We start from the raw sequence: 21,959 nt of genomic DNA, 5'->3' as shown, positions 1-21,959 counted from the left end.
TTCATATGAACGGGAGAGTGTGTCAAAGAGTGTGTATTGTAGTGTGTATCTGCACTGTGTACTGTATCTGTCTTGCACTTTTTCATCTATGCATCACCGCTGGTCCCTTTCGTTTCAATTTGTACTTGTATATATATCTGAAATGATAAACCTCAACTAAACTCACAGCATAGTATAGCATAAATGGGCACTCATAGCATAAATGAGAAATATTTGTTGTGGGTAGACGTAAGTGATGGTTGGGGCTTTTAAAACCACTTTAATTTTGCCAGATTAAAATGTCGCGTTGAAATTAAACCTCAAGCAACATAACATCTCATTAATTAAACCATGCAAAATTATTCGGCCTTTATTATATGCAGTAATAAAATTACTGCTCTATATAATAAACATAGTAATAATCAATCGTGTATTTTTGCCACGGTGGATCAGGCAGTATATGAGCATCCTATTGGTGCCTTCTCGACCCTTCCTCCGCCCTTCCTCGCAGATTAAATTGCGCTCCGTTCTGGCAGGACTTTTCTTAATCCTTTTATTTCGGCACAAACTCGGATAAGTAGGCACATTTAGAGCGCTACAATGCTCGCCATAGTTCGAAAACAACTGAGAAACCATCCGGCTGTAAGTATATTCCGACTGTGTTGGGGTAAAACCTAATTTTTGGTGATCTTTTTTTAAACCTGGTCACTAGGCTAAGCTGCTAGTTAGCAGTGTTAGCTTCAGTAAGCTCTGAGTTTGACCGCACTGACTTTGAGACCAAAATATGTAGCAGGGTTTATTTGATCTTTTTAAACTTGTATTTCGGTGTATTTTGGTGATTAAGAGACTGAGACTTTTAGCAGCTGAAGTCTTTCAGTGAAATAAGGTCACGACTTGTGGGTTGTTGATTATTAACCACGAAGAGCGTTTGGTGTGTTGTAAATGGCTGCTCCCCCTTACTTAGCTGCTGGGGTTAACAAGTCATTGTAAACTATTAATAGATCCCACATTCTTTCCCACATTATCTTTTGGACAACGGAATGTAGTTATGGTAGTTAAAGTTGACAAACGGAGATAATTTGAGCTCGTGTTTTATTCACATATCATTTCAGAGGCTGCCTACGTGAGCAGGACGGTGATTTCAGTGTAAACGTGTAGCTGGCCTCATTCTCTTGAGAGATTTAAGCCTCTCTTAGCTGATAAGATTACTTATCTTTCTTTCTCTTACAGCTGATCCCCCTTTTCATCTTCATCGGTGGAGGGGCAACCATGTCCCTGTTGTACCTCGCCCGTCTGGGCCTGAAAAACCCTGATGTCTGGTGAGTCTTGTCTTTTATTCATTTAAAATCTATTTTTTTCTCATTTGCATTAATTAGATTTGCAAACAAGTGAAATTCCAAGAAAGTTGGCAAGTACAGACGAGTTAATGTGTACTCTTTTTCTGCAGCTGGGATCGTAAGAATAATCCAGAGCCCTGGAACAAACTTGGCCCAAATGATCAGTACAAGGTGCGTATCACGTAAGGTTAATGGTCTTGTCCTGATTATTATTATTATTATTATTTACGTGAAAGTTTTTAGCAGTGTGTGGGTTGTCTTACTCCTGGATCATATTGTGGATCTTTAGCAGGGGTGTTGCTGATCCAGGGATAATTCCTTTTTAGCTGGATTAATCAAATGACAATCTTGTTAACACTGACCTGTAGTAACAAATCCTATTAAGTCATTAACTACTTTAGGTTGAGGCATTCATGAAAGTGTTAGGGTGCGGGAGTGACCCAAACTCATTTATGGTGGTTAATGCATTTTTCTGCAAAATCACTGACTTTGGATTAGGCCTAAGATTATTTTGTCCCCTCAGTTTTTCACAGTCAACATGGACTACAGCAAGCTGAAGAAAGACCGTCCTGATTTCTAAACATCAACAGCTGGACCACAAAGCACAAAGATCGGCAGATCTGCACAAACCACCCCGTTGTGTTTGTTTCACCAGGAATCTTATGGATGCAGAGGCTAAACCCGCACAGATGTTAGATATTTAAGTGTCCTCATTTTGCATCTCATTGGCTTTTTGAAACTGATTTTATCATTTGCACCATCTTGTCAATAAAGTAAAGGAGGCTTTCTCCTCTATACAGTGAAAAGACATTTTCTGTCTTTTTTTTTTTTTTTTTTTTTTTTTTCTTTCTTCACATTGTTGCCTAGCTGTATGCTTGTCAGGTTTTAATTTGCATTATCACTTTCCAGTGCGTATTATGCATACATACTGCATCACTTTTCAGACCAGTGTCCGGTTATTTACATTTGTCATTCTCTGCTGGTGCTTTGCTGGTGCTATACCTGCTTTGCTTTCACCTCATTTCAGGTTTGTCCTGCTTTAAACTGGTTAATGGTAAATTATATGCCACACTATTTTTGGATGCATACCAATCCCTTATTGATATGATGGTTCATATGAAGCCCTGTCAGTATTTGAACCTCTGTTTCAGTCCAGAAGAAGTAGCTAAAAGATGAGCTGAAGAGTGACACATTAGTTCCTCCCTGCAAAGCTGGACTTGCTGGTGGTTTAAAGCAATATGTTCATGTTACACACACAAAGCTGAAGAAACAAGTTGGCAGTGGAATATTTGGAGGTATTTCTCCTTATAGAATGCCATTTCTCTCAGCCAGAGAAGTTTGTAAATGTCAACAGGTCGTGCTTTTCCATCTGCAGCTTGGAGAAACGCGACAAGGATGAGCAGCCAATGCAGTGTGGAAAATGTCAAGGACGCTTTCATATTTGAATAGAAGCCCATGTTAGTCTTCACCCTCCCTCTGTAGTGTTGTACACATAAGCATCTCCCAGTTTTCACCTTGGTGGCTGTGCTATACCGTGTAACACAATTTCAGCTTTTAATCTGAATTGTTTTAAGTATATTTATGCTGCCAACACTCACTCCAAATAGGTTCTTATTAGTGGAAATGAAACGTATTTTAAAGGGTGACATGAGGCAGCATGGAAGCAAGTGGTGTACTTTGTGAACAGCAGTAGTTGAATTGTTAGAGAAGAGAAAAGATGAAATCACTCAGAGATCAAGAAAACTCCCTTATTTTATAGTCCTACTGATGTGTATGGACATACAAGTATTTTGGTTGTGAATTAATGATGAAATATCACTGCTGTAAAACAAAAGGAAATTGAGCTTTAGACTTCTTGTGTAACTGATATTTATACAAGTTTCTAACCCTTAAAATGTTTACATTTTTTAGGCCTTTCAAATATTTTGTACATCGACTTTGCTGTTTTTGAAGAATAAATCCATAAAATTGAAGATTGCTGTAAGTTTGAATCAACATGCTGCAGCTCTCTGCTACTTTCAGGTAAATGTTCAGCATACACACAATGTGGTTGAAGTTTTTATACACTCGGGCATGAATGCCACACTTAATTTTGGGCTCTTAATGATTTTGCAGCATGGTGCATTTAGTGGGGTTAAGTTAATTGTTGATTTTGAATTGCCCAAATGTGAATGTGTGAATGGTTACCTCTCTGTGTTGGCCCTGTGGTGACCAGTCCAGGGTGTATCCTGCCTCTTACCCTGTGATAGCTGGGATAGAGCATAGTTCCCCCACAACCCTGAAAAGGATAGAAGAAAATGGATGGATGGAATGATTGTACAGCTTACATGTTTAATGACTAAAAAAACAAGAACTGGGTGCACAAGTTTGAATTTGTTTTGGATCTTCTCTAAGGCTCAGGCTCAAATATATACATACATATCCATATGTGGTTAAATATCTCTTAGCAAGTTGCATCTCAACCAGATGCTTTTGGAAGCCGTCAGGAAGCTTCTGCATTACTTCAGAATTCATTAATATTTGAACACTCTTCTTGGCAGAATTGTAAAGTTCATTTAAATTGGTTGGTTTCCTGGCACAGACCGACTTTTTTGCATAATCCACAAATTTTCAAGCTTGTTGAGATCGGACTTTGGGAAGGCCATTACAGAAGTTTAATGTTAGCCTGCTTTATCTAATCCAGAACCAGTTCTGATGTGTGTCTGGGATCATTGTCCTGTTGGAATGCCAAACCGTGTCCAAGTTTCAACTGTCTGCTGATTTGAGGTGAAGTTGAAGAATTTGGGGGTAGTCCTTCTTCTTCATTATTCCATCCACATTGTGCAAGGCGCCAGTAGCACTGGCAGAAAAAAAAACAGCTCAGAGAATGATGCTACTATCACTATGCTTGACAGCTAGTACAGTGTCCTTAGGTTTGAAAGCCTGACCCTTACACCTGCAAATATATCTCTTGTCATTGTGGCCAAAAAGTCCAACCATTGTCTCATCTGACCATAAAACTTTCCCCAGAAGACATTTGGCTGTCCACATTGGTAGCTGCAAATTTCAGTTATGCTTGAAGATATCAGTTGTGGAGCAGGGGCTTCTTTCTTGGTTGGCACGCTTTCAGTCCATGGTGATGTAAAATGTGCTTCATTGTGGACAGTGACACCAGTGTTCCACCAGTTCCCAGTTCATGGCAGGCTTGAGCCAAGCTGATACCTCGGTTGTTTCTGAACATCCTAACTAATTTCCTCTCATCTAAGCATGACAATTTGGGTTTCAAAGTTGTGCACCCAGTTCTTTTTTTTTTCAACAGAACAGTTCAAAGAAATTAGCCCAGAGCATGATGATACTGCCACCATGCTTGACAGCTGGTACAGTGTTCTACACACTCAAAAAAATAACTCTTTGGATTAACATAAAAAAATCATGGAAAAGATTTCCACATGATTACTTTACTTTTTTTCAGCATTATGTAATTCTGTTGCTCCAATTTAAAGCACCTGTGTTGGTTCAACTTAATTTATTAAGGTTGATTCAACCTATTTACTATAGTTGGGCCCAATTTAATTTAATAGAGCCAGCCCAACTAATTTGTAATGTTTTGGACCAACTAAATGAATTTACTTGTTTCAGATTAATTCAAATTTAGTTGAATTCAACTTATTTTACAGTGGTATAACTACACTACTTAATTAAGTTGATCCAATTCATGGAAATTAAGTTAGCCTAACAAATTTGCTTTATGCTGAAAGAAAGCAATTTAATCTTGTGGAAATACTTTCCATGATTGAATTACGTTACCTTAAAGAATAGTTTTTTAGTGTTAATAAATTAAGTGTTTTAACAGTACTGGTTTAAAGGGTGGAAAGAATACACAACAAATTAGAAAAAATACAATAGAATTGTATTTCCAAAAATGTATTTCCAAAAATGTAATGCATTTACTTTTACATGGGCAGTGCAGATGCTTGCTGACTACTAAACAAGGAATAAACTCTCTTGCCTCTCTTAGCACATAGACAAGACCCAGAAACATCTCTACAGCAAAAGATACACTGTCCAAGTTACTCATCACTTCCACTCCCAACATCCATGGGGTCATCACCAGGCTCTGCACCTTCTGCTTGAAGGACAAAGATTTCAAACGCAGTCTCTGCTATGGCCGTTTGAGCACCTTCATTGACTTCCTGCAAAAAAGAATAAAGATTTCTTAAATTGATTTGCACTGCATTCATATTTACAGTACACAATCTTTACAGTATGTAAAACAGCTTTCACTACCCTAATCCATATTCATAACAAAACACATGTAATCAAATAACCAATTAACATAAAAATTTGACTAAGTCATGGTGAAATACTTCCAACAACTAAGCTCCACCATAGGCCTGTCTGTGGTAATCGTGAGTCCAGCGTTAGATTTTCCAATTTGGAAAAGGTATATTGTCTCATTACAGGAAAAACTAGGAGCTAAAGTAGGGTATGTGTGTTTGTTATTGTCAGAAAGACAAGGACAGAGGGTGAATCCCAAACACTCCCAGTATTCCATGGCCAGTCACCCTCAATTTGCAAGTTTGCTTGGAGGGTCTGCCACATTGCCTGTCATTCCAAACCAGTCATACTTATGGGCGAGTACAAAGCCCTCCATAGCAACTCTGTATACAAACCAAACATCTTCCATGTGCAGAACCTGTCTTGTTCCCATGATGGAGTAAATGCCATGACAATGCATGCACACAAAAAAGACCCACCTCCGCTTTTAAGGTCACATGACTTACAGTACAAACCAAATTATGCTATCTAGTTGTGGTATGGCCAGGGACTCTTGGGGGTCCAGGCAATGCCAAAGCATATAAACGGACACAGTATGAAGGCTGTATGTACACAAAACACAGCGACAGCGGAGGATTTCAGGTTTCCAAAACTCTCCAAAAATCAGCGACATCACCGGGAAAAGTCGCTACATTGGTCGCGAGTTGATTTTTGGTTAAAAAAAAAAAACGTCACCAGCGGGGTCTGAAAAGCCACTGAATCTAGTGACAAATTCGCTAAGTTGGCAACACTGCCATGCTGTCGCTTCCTGCATTATTTATGGGTGAAGCTGTGAGGGAGAAAGGCGAGGCAGTGTGAAGTTTTTCAGAGACAAACAAGTATGACTGTAACATGACTATATCGATATAAATGATATTGTCTCATCTTATATCGCATATAAAAATATATATCGAGATTTCTTAAAAACTCGATATATCACCCAGCCCTAGTAAAGACGTCCCACAAGTCAGTGCTTATACCTTCCCCCTTCTTCAAGTGACCCTCAACAACAGCAAGTGATTCAATTTAGAGTAACAATGGGTTGTAAATGTCTAGTAGGTAAGGGCAGTTTGCGATTGTGCCAAAGTATGGTGCATGTTTTTAAATGTCTGGTCAAATTTTTGTTATTTTTAAATGTGCATTATAAATAAATTGGAAACTTAACCAAAAATTTAACCAAGAGAAAGAAGAAAAAGAAGAGTTTTAATGACCTTCTCTTAACATAATTTTAAATCTAATAGGGAATACACAGGAAGCCCAATTAACTCCAACTCTGATCATCCCTATCATAAACACATAGGTAAATTAACATACCAGGTATTCCTTCACCAGCTTCTCTGGGTCTTCATTCAGGTACATGCAGAGACCTTTGAGGATGTATTCTCTTCTGACTTCAATAGTTTCATTCTTAATATGCAGATCAGAAAAAGAAGAAAGCAGTGAAAACACAATTTCAACAATCCAGCAGTGTAGGTTCACACACTTGGAAACTTAACTAAATTCAAAGGAAGTCATAATATAAAAGTGATCAGTGGCTAACATTTTATACAGCTTAGATTGTTTGATCAGGGATAGTCTGTTTAAAAGATCTTTAAGAATCTATTACTTAACTATTTTTACTACTTTGTGTTTTCCTTTCATCACGCCATGATTAAAATGAATTATTTTAACATTTTATTTTACCACCTAGTTGAAGATGTCATCTAAGAAATATTTATGCCTGAAATATGTGAAAAATAGACCACTCCAAAACAGTTTACATCCTTCTAGTTTAACAAAGGATGTGGTGCTCAAAGTCATTTCTACAATAGACAAGTTTTCAGTAATGTCACTTTTACACTGGTATCATACCTGGGTTATGGGTGCCAGGATGGTCTTGATTTTTCTCCCTTGAACGCCTCCTTTCTTGGCATACGCCTTCATTAGGTGTGCAGATTGAACATCAAGCCTGGAGAAGAATGTTGACTGCAAATGGATTGTTGTGATTCTCTCGAACTCTGCACTCACCTACAAAAAAAAACAAAGAAGTAGACAAAACTTAGTTTGGCACTGTACCGTCCCCTTCGGTAAACGTTTGAGATAGCAGTTCTGTTTAAGAAATGTAAATGCATAATAAATGTATTTATCTATACATGAACTTTCTTTGTCAGAAGGCCAACTAAAGCTACATTCACAGTGCAGGCCTTAATGCTCATTTCCGATTTTTTTGTGAAATCCAATGTTGTTCAGACTGACATGAAAAGATCAGATACAGGTCACATAAGGGCAAAAAAAAAAAAAAAAAGATTTGGGTCACTTCAGGCTGCAGTGTGAATGTAGCCTTAGGCTACAGTTTCAGGCCTTCAGTAAATCCACATCAGTATGAGTAACTTCTCGGAGTCTGCCAATATGTATTGTGACACATTGCATGCAGTGGGGCTTGTTCTTTTATGCATTCATCCACTTATGTCACAAACATGGAAGAGAGCTCGCCACCTTGTTGCTATCATGGGGGCCTCTCCAAATACATTCTTGCCTTCTGAGTGCAAAGGTCTTGTCCATCATTTCTGCCAACTTCTGATGATTGTTTCTCTTTTTTACTTCTGAGAGGAGCGTCACTCTCAACTCTTCCAGTGTCTCTGCTGTTTCACCGGCTGGATAGCTGGGGCAGTAATTTACTTCTGCTTTTTTTGGCTTCTTCACATGCAGGTTTAGCTTTATAAGCACTCCAACATTAGAATCAGTCACTTCAGATCTGGTAAAACTTACTATTAACCACTGAAATCAAAAACTTGATGGCCGATGACCCCCTTCACTGGTACTCATGCAGATGAACAACAGACAAGTGATGTTCTGAAAGAGATCAGATAAATTTTCAACCATTAAAATATTTAATTCATCCTGAGCAGAGGTGCATCTATACATGTATTCAAACTTTTGGTATAGGTCTCTGGAATCCAACATGATAATAACAACTGGAAATATAGGGCACGTTAGGGGTGGTAGGGAAGGTTGTACATAAATCACTGGGGAAAATACCAAATGAGGTTTGCTGAAGACAGTTCGATCCGCCTCTCTGGCTGCAGTGCGTGCTCCCAACACAGGGGGAACAGATTTTCACACGGGAACAGAATTTCGCACAAGACCAACACTGAACGATGGCTGCTAACGGTGGCTTCAGCTGACGTAAAGAAAAAATAACAGCTGACCTCTGCACAGCGAGCACAACACACGCACGCACGCTCACAGCACAGAGCTGTGGAGGCGTGGAAAAACTTGTACGCGATGATCCACTCGTGTTAAAGGGTCGTTTTGTCCAAATGATGGAAATCCGTCGCTCCCGCTCCATTCATTTCCTATGGAACTTGTGTGAAGCCACGGTGGCCTCATCACACAAGTTCTATAGGAAAAAATGAATGGAGCGCGAGCGACATCGCTCCAGGAGCTGCAGAGTTAAAACGAAGCATTGTTTGTGCCTATAATTAACCTATTTAATCTACACAACATAAAATAATGTGCCACATACAAGCATGGAACAGGCAAAACATTGGCGCAAATGGTAGAGAAGCACGAATAATTGCCAGCTAACTATCGTCACTTTAGCTAACATAAACATGTTACGCGACCAAATTTACGGAAAATGATTAAAAGTCTGCTGATGATTTGATTCACATATTATCATTTGCATTTAGACGGACGAGAAAAAAAAAAGACTGAATCTTACCTTTTATGATGCACGCCAGCCAACTTCCTTCTTCGCTTGATAACTGCCATTCGAAATTTCCCGGGCACACCAAATGGTATGTCATCTCGCGTGATCTCGCGTGATCTCCCGTGATCTCGCTGCTCCTTCTTCGGCGCAAGATCATTCTGACTCCATTGAATCATGTTATCTCAACATGACTGAATTTCATGAACGTTAGGTTGTTAAATTTCATGCTTATCTGACATGATTTTATCACGTTTGCCTTTGAAACATGAAATTATTTTGTTAAAAGAACATGTTACAATTTTTTTAATGTAATGACAACCTAAATTCCTTTTTTTGAGTGCAGGGTTGAAAGCCTGACCTTTACTTCTCCAAAAATACCTCATGTCTTTGTCAATCTTTGTCTCCTCTGACCAGAAATCATTTCTCCAGAAGACATTTGGCTTGTCCATGCTTGTCATTTGAGAAAGTGGCAATTTTGGAGCAGGGGCTTCTTCCTTGTTCGGCACCCTTTCAGTCCACAGTGAAGTGATGAAAAATCCCCTTCACTGTGGACAGTGACACTGGCGACTGAGTAGTATCCAGTTCATGGCAGACTTGAGCCTTGGTGATTCCTGGGTTGTTCCTGATTATTGGACAATCCAGTGAGTGCTGTGAAACAAATCCTTTTTATGCTGTCAAAGACAAGCTACCAGTTGTAGTCAATTATTACCACTAATGAGAAGTTAACAGGACTTCAGCACCACTTATTATAAGATTTAAGTGAGTGTATGTATATATTTGAGCTTGTGTGCCTGTGTGGATTAGGGGAAATCCAAAATCAATTTAAACTTGTGCACCCAATTCTTGTTTTCCAAAGTCATTATAGGTGTGTGCAATGTAATCATTCCCCTCTCGAAAAAGAACAACTCAAAGAGATCATTAAAAGCCCCAAATTACCATGATAATCATGCCTATGATGAGTGGATGTAAACTTCTGACCACAACTGTGACTTGGTCAACTCTGCGTAGGTTGTTTGAAATTATCCACAAAACAAAGTGATGTCATGGCTGTCCATCCAGCAGTTGCCAGGAAAATTCACTTAAGTGTTAATCAGCTGGTCAGATTATTACCAACTTCACCAACTTCACCTTCACTTTCACGTGGGTGAAAATCACCTGACATTAGTATTATAGGGTTAAGCTGGAAAATCTCCCAGCAATTCATTCAGAAGTTGAGATATCTAAATGACCTAAATCTGGACCAAAACTGTGAGTGTACATTAAATGCCAATAAAGGCATGTATTCTGATCCATTATTATGTTACTGGCTCAGGAGCTTTTCTAATAATCCAAACAGTCCACTCTTGAGGGCCAACTTTTGACAGGCAGCTGAAGGGGGAAGAGTTCAAACTGCTTTGTGGCAGTGAAATCTCTGAGGAAACTGGCTGAACACAACTGCAGAGCGAAGCCGACCTGCATCTTTGCCCTCCCACTCCTGACCCTTGACCCCTTGAATCCAGCCCTTTCCTGCCACACTGCAAAGGTATCACAGAAAAAAAAAATAAAGAGGAAAATTAATGTGAGGCAAGACACAAGGCAGCTGCTGCTGCAAATTTTCTTCATAAGGTCAAACCAAAGGTCAGGCCGTTCGGAAACATGGGAGAATGCAGAGAATCTTGCACCAGTCATATTAGGAAAGTCCTGACCAAAGCATCTTCATGGTGCTTGTGTGAGTTTCGAAGTTTGTGCATGAAACAATTAAAAGCCTCCTCTATTCTGTGTAGTGAATGTGCACTTAAAGCTGTTTCAGTTATAATCTGGTATACAGGTTATAATTGAAACAACTGGACATCTTATTTTCTCTCTTCAAATATTAGCTTGAATATTTTAATTTTATGTCTGAGATCAGCAAAGTTCATCCAAGAAAACTGAGCAGAAATACAAATGACTAGCTTGCTGAAGTGATGACTTTTTTAAACATTTGTGAAACCATTAGCACCATGAAAATAATCTTCAGCTTTCTTTTATTCTCCTTCTTTCACTTCTTGTTAAGTTTTATTTATTTATTTTTTTAAAGATAATGAATCTGAAATTTTGATATGCTTTATTTTAGCAAGTTCAGGTTAATGTTTTTAAATGTTTATTTTGACATTTTATTTTCAATATTTTTTAATTCTGCAGCTTATTAAAACACATCTTCATTAAAATGAGAGCTCATTATCCAAGTTTGCCTATGATTTGCAGTTTAACCTTCACAGCACTTAGTTCATCACTCATTTAATAAACAATTAGCACAGTTCCTGTTGTTATGTTGCCCCTAAGCTAAATCAAAGAGAAACCTTCTGTTTACACGTCTAGATGAACAGAAAATGCAGTAGAACTGCAGTTTACCGTGTTATTATATAAAATATGCTGCTCTTGTGCTTTCCTTACATCTATTTCCTGACTACTCTTGTCACTAAACACTAAACGCATTGCTACCTTAACTTCTAACTCCTGCTTTTGTGCTTTCATGGTTACAGAAAGGTTGTCCATCGGCCCTTCCCACTGTCACAAACACAATATCAGGAATGCTTCAAAGGAATTTAATTTCATTTTACACAAAAGTCCGTTTGTTCTCAAGGATAAACTAATTAGAATTAAGTAGTCAAAGGTGAAGGTCACTGTGACTTCACAAAACCTGTTTCTCCTTAGGATGAAGCGATGGCATTTTTTTATATCCAAAATCTTAAAGGTGAAATCTGCAAAGGCATGCAAGTAAATTGCAACTTGACTGGTTGGTTGAGGCGTACAACCCAGGAGTTAATTCAGGTAACTTGTCTGTAAACACGAAGTATGCAAATGTGAATCACTCTTCAAGATGTCCTCCATTAAACAGTACATTAAGCTTGCGCGCACGCACGCACGCACGCACACACACACACACACACACACACACACACACACACACACACACACACACACACACACACACACACACACACACACACACACACACACACACTTATTGTACCATTTTATAGATATTTCATACGGAGTGTCAGTGAGAAAAACAAATGCTTCAGACTGAAAAGGAACAAACACCATGATAGATTTCATCCACTTTTATCTCTGTGTCAATATTGCCTCAGTAATGTGTTAGTTACTTCTCAATTACCACTCTGTTTTTGGCTCAGTAGACTCAGAGACAGACATCCACACTCACAGATGCATTACTGAAGGAATAAAACTGCTTTCCCTCCCCTGCTGTGAGCTGTGCTGAGTAATGAGTGAAAGCCTCTCTCTTTCTGATTCTTGCAGGGCTTGCGCCTCTTACTGTTCTTGTTGTGTTTCACCCCAGCTTTACCCTTCTCTGTGACCATTTCTCCTTTACTCTTCATCATTCTTCCTTTTTTTTCCTGGATTTTTTCCCATAAAGCTTCCATAAAGCTCAGGTACCAACACACGCTCACATAGCCAGCAGACAGGGAGTTTGCTGTATACGTTTTTTTTCTTCCCCTGAATAAAATCACATTGATCCTTGGGTCTGCTCACTGAGGATGACAAAGTGCCATTTTCAACAGATGCACAAAAAGGTCAGGGTTGTCGATGTATTTTTGCATGAGGGATTGAGTAAGGACGCTGCAATTTAACATCCATTTCAAGAGGAATACTGCAGGAATTAATCATCTCCGATATCTCAGGGACAGAGAGGCTGTGTGAGCATGCTTTATGTGGTGTTTCACAGCATGCATCACTCAGTTTGGAGCCAATTCAGCACTGGACTGGCTGGATGGTTAGAGACTGCCTCATATATACAAGGTCTCAGGTTTTTATCGCTGAAACAATCAGTGAGTGTTGTCCTTGAGTAAGACAGTGCACCCCTCAGGATGAACTGCCAACCAAATATCTGCAGAGAAAACGGATGTAAGCTAAAGTGTGATTAATATGTGATCATTCTATCAGTGCTTGACAAGGATGGAAAGGAATGAAGAATGGCAAGAAAAACTAGCAAACAAACCCGATCCAAGTTCTCATCATTGGCATCTTTTTTTTTTTTTTTTTTTGCATCTATGGTAGGAAAGCAGGTCAAAATTTAAATAGCTGAAAATAGAACATCTGGCTGGGCCTTGTCAGTCAGCAGTGCGTAATGAAATATGGAAATTGGGGCGCTCTTCAAAGAGATAGAGCCGTCCTGGGTCTCCAGCAGGCCCCTCAACAGCCCCGGCGGAGCCCCGCCCCTTTGAAACGTGTGCTACATTTCCAGGTGCTGCCGCTGCGGCCCAGTCCGCCGGCAGTGCCAGCTCGTTAGCGCTCACAGCCTGGTGGAGCTGGCAGCTGGCATCATTAAACTTCAAACCGGCTTTCGACCCGGGGTGCCGCCGCGGGGAGAGACCGCCCGCTTATCCGCCTGCCAACAGCTGATTAGAGCCACGCTGACACCAGCAACCAGACTACATCCAGGCAGCACTTCCACACACCAACAGCTACACTACCACCACCTTTCCCAACAGCTTATCCACGCACCACCAACAACCCTATAAACTATCCAAACAGCAACCAGACATAGAAATAACCCCACAGCTCTGAAGTAGCTGAAATTAGTGTGTGCACCATGTAAAAATGTTTGGCAGGAAGGCTGGAGGGGGAGCAAAAGCCTCCCATAGCCATTTAACTTTTATTTTCATGCTGAGCAACTGTAGAGAAAACAGTCAGTCGTGGTAACATTTATGATAAATTTGACTTTTAATGGATTGCAAGAGTCAGTGTTTTAGCAAGGTGCATGAATGTTATTCTGCATTAAAAACATCTGTTCCCGCATTGAGATGAGCAGGAGAAAATACAAGAACTTTGAGAACCTCAAAGTTCTTGTATTAGTCAGAATCAGACATTTTTCCTCCCAGCATTTATCCATGAAGTGGCCTGAAATCAGCATTTTAACATTTTAAGACAGGCTTTGTTTCCCTCCATGTTTTGCCAAAGAGATGACATTTATAAACTTAACGAAAGAACAAGAATAGATAAAAATAGCAAGTTGTTTCTTTTCGAAAGTAACAAAAGAGACATAGCACCTTTCAAGCTAGAATCTTATATAGTCAGCCACTGCAAACAGAAATCAGCTCAGCTCATTTGAGTCACTGAAACTGACCTTTCGTCCACGTTTGTGGTACTTTTAGGAACATTTTTGAATCAATTATCTCATGCTACAGCCACACTAGTGTGGTTAGAGACCACAGTGCAACCAAAATTATTGCAACCATGTGCACCTTTGAAATGGTGGCTTCTAAGAAAGGAACCAAGTCTATAACCACTTGCAATCAGCTATCTTGAAAGTGACTTTGGTTCTTCAAGATGGCCATTTTCTTTAGCTTATCAAACTTAAGGTTGCAGGGAGGCTGAAACCTATCCCAGCTGTCACAGGGAGAAAGGCACAGAAAGACAGACCCCCATTCATGCTCATATTCATACCTATGGCCAATTTAGTATCACCAGTTGACCTAACCCCAGGCATGTCGCCAGTCAGGAAGGCCACAATCTAAACCAGGACCTTCTTGCTGAGAGGCAACAGTGCTAACAACGGCACCACTGTGCCCGCAATAAGATGGAGTCAGTCTGTGATTGAATGGGGCCACATTGGCAATTACAAGCAATCCCTTTGTGATAATGCACAAGAAGTCTGTGCTCATTTTGTTTGTGTTTGGTGAGTGAATTCTAATCCTTTTTTTTTTTTCATTTATATCTTGAGTTTCTGGGATGCACCCTTAGACAGTTTAAAAGTTGGATGTACCTTCTGGATCTGAAGTGCCTTAAACCTGCATTATTTTTAATGACCACCAGGGGCCGATACCTGTGTTTACAAAAAGATTTTGGGTCCTATAGAAGCCTATGGCAAAATGGCCTCAAGACTTTCATGTGTCCTGGCTAGATTTCAGAAGTGTCGTCACATTTGGACCACGTCTGGCCCGCCCAAAAGTGCCAAAAGTAGTTTAGATTAGACCTAAATGTGGTTGCCAGGGTGGCTCAGGGCATGAGCAGGTGACCATATATGCTGCATGGCAGCGCGGCCAGCATAGGTTTGAGTCCCAGTCTGTCACCATTTGCCAAGTGGCTCCCCTGCTTTCCTGCCTCTCTCCACTGTCAATACTGTCAAATAAAGCTGTAAAATGGCCAAAAAATATCTTTAAAAAAAGATTAGACCTAAATGTGTCTGTTTTCTGGGTTGCGTCACTGCTGCAGTCAGATAACACCCATGCCGCTAGTTTCTTTCTTGACCTAAGAAACATCATAGACCTTTGCTTCCAAAACATCTTTCAAATCCACTCTTTGCAGTATTATCTTGGGGACAAATTAGCAAAATTACACTGACAATATTTTGCTGTTCTGCTACTGTGAGAAAATATCCAGCATAACTCACCAGTTGTTCGTGCCTCAGAGTGAACATGATCCCTGAGTAGTCTCCTGAAAGAAGCTTCTTTACAGATATTGCCTCCAAATGGATTGTTGGGTAGTTTGTGCGCATACCTTTGCCTTTCTATCAAATGATGAAACAGAATTTAGTTTGCACTCAATCAGGCTTGTGTATGTGGCAGAGCGCCCATATCTCGCCAAACCCAGTGACACACATGAACGCTGGTCCCACTGGAGCCACAGACTGGTTTGAGCTCCATTATCATCCTTTTGTTTCCTTACGTGTCTCTTCTTTTATCTTCTCCACTGCTGGGCACAAGCAGACTTGATAATTTCCACTGTGATTGAGTCATGAATGATAATGGCTTGATTATTTGGTTAAAATTGCTCTCTTTAGATTCATTTCATGTTCTGTGGTAATTGAGAAGCTTTTTCAGTCTAGATAATACCAAACTGTTCATCTAACAGCTTTTACACATCCCCCAGTCTTCATATTTTCACAGCTGACTTTTTTTTTGGGCCAGTGGAAAACTCATTTCATTTTTCATGCTGTTGGAAAATCTCCAGACAATTTCCATTAAATCAATGTATTACCATACCACAAGGCTTTAACAGAAACCTTAAAGCCAGAGCAATGTGCTTTGAGTCTCTACCCTCCTGTGAGTAAAGACCGACCTCCAAGAAACCCTGCAGTTCATCAGAGGGCTGTCGAGGAACTTTGGCTGTCCCTCTGAGGTCTAGGTCATTTCTTAATCATCCGTTCTGTCACTCTTTAGAGCCTAAAGGAGGCCAGTGTTACAGTATTACAGTAGAATACCCATTATAAGAAGTCTGTTATTTAAATATTGATAACTATCTTTAACACTGAAAGGAAGCTTTTGCTGCAACCATAACTTTCTTGTAGAATAGCAGAAAATCCATTAATGTGCTCTAAAGGCACCTCAGGGACCAGTGTGGGCTGCTCAGAGGAGAAACAGCTCAGTTATGCTGAGTTTAGAGAGAAGACCATTGTAATAATTCAGCTCTGCTGTTAATGAATACAGACACTCACAAATATCAAGCTAATTCTGGTAAAAGGAAGAAGGCAGGATTTTTTTTTTTAATGCGGAAAAAGAAAATAGAAAACAGATATCAGGTCTAAAAATGCTTAGATGGGGGTAACATGTCCAACCTTCTATTTGGATGAGCTGCTTTTAACAAGAGCCGTGTGTGTCTAACAAACAAATGAGCAGGAGGTTAATAAGAGGTCCAGCGGAACAACTGATGAGGGTGCCTCACTCCTTAAAGAATCCCTAATGAGCGCTCGGTGGTTTTTTCCCTACCTCGTGCATTGATTGTTCACAAAACCACTGACATAAAGGTCAGTGTCCACGAAGTGATGAACTTCAGCGCTTTATGGTTTTGACACGACCCTTTGACCCACACCTTCCATCACAATTTGCCCCTTGTTATGCTGTCCACATGCATCATCCCAAGCACTCCTTAGAGAAAATACAGATTCACATCAATATGTACAACATATCCAAATCTGGCACCTCTCCCTCCCTCTGTCTCTTAGCGAAAAATGAGCTGCTTACATGAAGCCAGCGGTCTTGATAATTTCAAAGCAGGCATCGCTGAGAGACCTTGAGAGGGCATGTTTTGTCGGAAGAAAGAAATGCCTCAGCTCATGCAGGACTTCAAAGCACATATGCAGTGGACGTCCACATCCACTGGGAGGCAGTAGAGTGTTTGTGGGAGACCGAGACATTAGGGCCGACCCCCTCTGTGTAAGCAGTTGACCCTTGCGGCGGTGGAGGGCTGGGGCCGGTTATGGCTTCCATGTTCCCCTGGCAGGTTGCCCTCAGGCTGGGGTGGGAAAAAGCTGGACGGACGGAGGAAGCAGCACTGGGACCAGAGCGGAACCTTCGGACTCCATCTGTCGCTTTCCTTGCAACAGAGAAGAGGGAAACAGGGAGAGGCTGAGATGGGTGGGCCCACCTTCTACCAGCTGGCACTGCAACCAGCATCTGCCCACAGCCAAGACAACTTTCTTGTCTCCTCATCATCACTTCTCAGACAGCTTAAAGCCTCTCATTTTCTCCCCTCATAGTCTGCTGCCTCTTCACCTTCCACACTTCTTTCCTGTAATTTCACAATGCTGCACAACAAAATCAGAAATGTTGATTTTTTCTGCACTTTTAACACAATTCAGACCAAAGATACCCTCTCCCTGAACTGTTCTACTGCTGCTGTTGTCTTCAGTCTATAGTTCTCAGACTCAATGCGAAATCATTGACAACAAAAGTGAAGCATGGGGAGCCAGCAGAGGGATGTAAACAGAAAACAAATTAGGAAAAGATGCGTATGCTTTGGGATATCTGAGATTTGAAGAGAAGAGGGAAAAAAGGCCCGCAAGTTATGATACTTTATATATTTTATCTAAAGGAGTAGCAGTAGGAAATCTGAACAAAACAAGTTTATGTGGATGTATCATGACTGGTCTGTGAAACTGTGGGCCGATAGTCAGCTGCAAAATAAATCCCACTTCACAGAGAATCCCATGCACATAAATTTTTAATAGGTATTTATTTGTTTTATATAACTACCTGTCAATATTTTTCATGTTAACTGCTAAAAAACATTTGTGCTTAAAAAAACAAATCTTTTCTAAGTCTGACTTTATCTTATTTATTCCCTTACAAAAAGCCACATTTATTCATTTTACATATAGCTCATACATCGACTTGGTTGAAGACAATTTGAACTCAGTGTTGTTTAAAAAAGTGCCCCTGACCTCATTTTCATTCAAGTTTTTAGTGAGAGATCATCATACCCAGTCATATCATTATTTAAGACTAAACTACTAACATTCCTGTGCCTTTCAGTAGTCTAGTATTCCTAAGCTATTGATTGACATTTCTGCCTTAAAACATCCCAAAATTTAGCAAGTAGCAGCTGCAAAACTGTAATGCCAAGCGTCTGCAGCTATACTGAATTCATTTGATGTAACAGAAGTGATTCATGACAAACGCTACATTCATTTTAGTGGGAATGCTGCTAGGTGGCCTCAATATTTGATGATTCCAGCTATTATTTTTATAATTTTTTATAATGATTTTTCGCCTGTTTAATAAATTTAAACTGATCTTTTCTTGAGTGTGATTATTTTTTATTTGTTGGTTTTATTGTATAGGTATTTCAGCATGTTGAGCTTCCACCGTTGTGCTTCTACCTAGAATGAAATGTGCTATTTGAACATAGTGTTGCTTTGCTTGCTAAAATGTCATTGTTTACTGTAAAGCTTTGCAGGTCGCCAGTTCCCCCAATGGCTTAACCCAAGGAGCCAAAACTTTAGCTGCAGCCCGGCACGGGGGTGTAATGACACTGTGCCTGAGCGAGGGGGCAATATACCCTCTCTAAATAATGCAGGACCGAGCCTGGCAAATTTTTTGAAACATTTACAACAGGTACCATAGGAGATATATTCACCCCAGACTGTATTTAGTCATTTGCCTCTGAATGACACGAGGTGCATTTGAAGCCCTCCACTGTGGCGCATTATGAAGTGCAGTGTGGTAGCAGTCCCCCTTCCTATTTCTGCCATATCTCTGGTGAAACAGGCTAATTTAGTTGAAAATTGATACAAGAATGGGGATAAAATGTTAAGCAAGACAATCCGGCAAGTCTGATTAGGCTGTATGTAGCCAATTAGGCCTACTGGCTTCCATCTGAAGTCAAGAGAGCAGCAACTGCAGGCACATTAGCCTACTGGAGAGCTTTTCGTCTGCCCTGTAACATAATTATGCCCATGCTGTTACATTTAATCGGATTCATGTAAGATTTAAGGTTCTTTTAAAGTGCAGATGAGCAATAAAACCGAAAGGGCAAAAATGCAGCTTGTAGATTTACAGTTTGAGCCACAATCATAACACACCAGCATCTATTGGGTTCATTTTTTATGCCTGGCATTAGATATAGGTCCAACATTTAAATGTAATGTTGATGCAGACGCTGGTTTATGAGCTGATTTGCTAATATGAAACAACAGTTTAGTTGCAAAGGAGATACATATTCTAGGCACACTGAACTTTTCACTCTCTGCCATAAATAGACCAACAGCAACAACTTCCCCAAGGTTTGAAGGTTCAAAGAGAAGCAGAGGATTAACTGATTTGAATGTTAAAGTCCACTGTGCCGTCTGATCACCGGCTGAAATGTTGCTCGTTATTGCTGAACTGATCCTGCGGTCAGACACGTTTTAATCCATATAAAATGTACAGCTTGGCTACATTTAACTAAATGTTGCTTTTGTTTATGGTCTTTTAATACTGTGCTCACTGTAAATAACATCCCTTGACTTTTATTCCTTTGAACAAAAGAGAAGCAGTCAATTTAAAAGCACGCTCCATATTTCCTGTAAGCTTTTAATAAGTTTTAGAGGGAACAGCAGTTGGTGGTAATTTCCCCCCAAAAAATAACATGCAAATGAGATCTTATATATTGCTTTCATGTCATCATGTGAAATCCAAACTTGCTTTCACATCACAAAAGGAAATTAAAAAATAATTGACAGAACAGGCTTAAGTTTTTTATCTGAAGTCAGGACAGAGTGCAGTTTATCACTTGTGCTAGTTTTATTAACAGCTTGTCTGTGCATATGTAAATTAATCATCCAAAAAACATCAACGGTCACGTAAAGTGATGAATGAATGTTCAGCTCAAAAATAATATTCCTTATGACATTTTTTTTTTTTTTGTTGTTGCATGTAGTAGTGCCATGCATTGTCTGTGTTTGCCACCTGCTGGGTTTAATCTGAGCTCTCTGTGGACCCCGATGTCCATCTGATCAGGATGATTAGCTTTAACAAATGTGCAGTTGGGCCCTGTTTGATGACACAAGTTGTTTGTTGACTAAACCTTTCATGAAATGCGTTAAGCTGCAGTGAGGATGGTTTCCTTCTATGATGACTAAAAAGCACCCACAGAAAGTCCAGACGGTGTGTATTAATATGCAGCCCTTGTAAAAAAAGGATCTATATTTGGATTTGTCAGTGCTTGTAAAAAAAAAGCGTGTCATTGCAAGTTCGGGTAATAAGACTTCATAAACTGAATTTTCAGCTGGAGATTTAAAATTAATATTTTATGTGAACGAAAAGACTGAAAAATTGAAAATATGCACAGCAGCGTGGGAGATGGGTAACACAATGTGCAAAATTACACTCATTGGATGAAAACTAACGACTCAGAAACATCTGATTTCTGGTTTTAAAAAACTTGGATAATGTTCACTGCAGTAATAAATGATATGTGACCAGCTCCCACATTCTGAAGTCAGTGGAAGTTAAATGAGGTGGAAATATGTATTTCAAGGTGTGATAACACACCTCTGTGAGCACATGGTGCTATTATAAATGCTTTGGAGCATCCCATTTCTCCTGCAGGTAAAAGTATGGAGGGGAAGTTACAAATTACATGAAGTGAAAATAGGCTGAATATTAGAGAGGAAAGAGAGTTTCAGAAATGACAGACATGTACTAGGTTCTTCTGGGAGAAAATATGCAGATGTTTTCAACAATACAAACCTGTGAAGCTCATATACAGACATTAGTTCCTCCTAGCATCAGGTGAAACATATTGGTTAAGATATGAGAACTATTTAGAAGCCATGAAACATGCGTATATAAGTAGAAATGCAATAACTGGACAGAGAGTACACTACAGGCCTTTAATAGACTAATGGATATGAGAGTAAATAATTACACTGTTAAAATATTAGAGTTTTGTTTCTATTTAGATAGATGTACAAAACACTATCCTTATCTCTGTCTCAAAAGCTGACTAAAAAAATCCACTTCTTAGTCTGGTTTAGGGTTTCCTAAATAGACATTAATAAGCATACGCTAAAAATATGAAATGATAACATCAGCAAAATCTCACCCATTAAAAGCAGTCTCACAGATGCTGTCACTGAACTGCCATATTTGCACTGTAATGGAGGAGACGGATGTCCCAAATCTCCCCCTTTCACACTTTTATAAGAGGTCTAATCCCATTGCTAGTTATTGCCTTCATTTGTCTCCGGTATTATCATTACTGGAGGAGATTGGCAGTCCCTCGAGATCCTTTTTGGCGGGCCCACTCTTTGCTTGAAATGTGCGAGCCAGGCGTGATGGAGGCGCCTCTTGGCACTGTGTGGTACCTATCTTCTGATCATCTGTTATCTCTGACTGAACATATTGGATTATTGATTCGAAGAGGGAATGTGTTTTTGCAGGGATTCCAAGATTCACGCCTGTCTGTAGAAGCTT

The 21,959-nt window shown here is 39.8% G+C and overlaps 1 protein-coding gene and 1 long non-coding RNA gene across 2 annotated transcripts; one reads left to right on the top strand and one right to left on the bottom strand.

Annotated features, from left to right (window-relative positions):
- The first annotated feature begins 457 nt into the window (after positions 1-457).
- Positions 458-2,122, top strand: LOC115784583 (cytochrome c oxidase subunit NDUFA4). Its single transcript, XM_030735865.1, has 4 exons — positions 458-621; positions 1,210-1,298; positions 1,427-1,487; positions 1,840-2,122. The coding sequence occupies exons 1-4, from the start codon at positions 580-582 to the stop codon at positions 1,894-1,896; spliced, it is 249 nt and encodes an 82-aa protein (XP_030591725.1). The 5' UTR covers positions 458-579; the 3' UTR covers positions 1,897-2,122.
- A 5,419-nt stretch (positions 2,123-7,541) lies between these two features.
- On the bottom strand, positions 7,542-9,420 carry LOC115785293 (uncharacterized). Its single transcript, XR_004020340.1, has 3 exons — positions 9,316-9,420; positions 8,361-8,444; positions 7,542-7,619 (listed from the first exon to the last, which is right to left on the bottom strand). It is a non-coding gene; the product is annotated as an uncharacterized LOC115785293 (long non-coding RNA).
- Between the last annotated feature and the right edge of the window lie 12,539 nt (positions 9,421-21,959).

This window comes from Archocentrus centrarchus, chromosome 8, assembly GCF_007364275.1.
Source record: "Archocentrus centrarchus isolate MPI-CPG fArcCen1 chromosome 8, fArcCen1, whole genome shotgun sequence".
Taxonomy (NCBI): domain Eukaryota; kingdom Metazoa; phylum Chordata; class Actinopteri; order Cichliformes; family Cichlidae; genus Archocentrus; species Archocentrus centrarchus.
This window is presented reverse-complemented; position numbering and strand designations above follow the sequence as displayed.

Bases quoted from the DNA above. Each gene is read 5' to 3' on its own strand.
- LOC115784583 (XM_030735865.1), top strand. From the start codon at position 580: ATGCTCGCCATAGTTCGAAAACAACTGAGAAACCATCCGGCT. The intron at 622-1,209 runs GTAAGTATATTC...TTTCTCTTACAG, and splicing joins AACTGAGAAACCATCCGGCT to CTGATCCCCCTTTTCATCTT. The intron at 1,299-1,426 runs GTGAGTCTTGTC...CTTTTTCTGCAG, and splicing joins CTGAAAAACCCTGATGTCTG to CTGGGATCGTAAGAATAATC.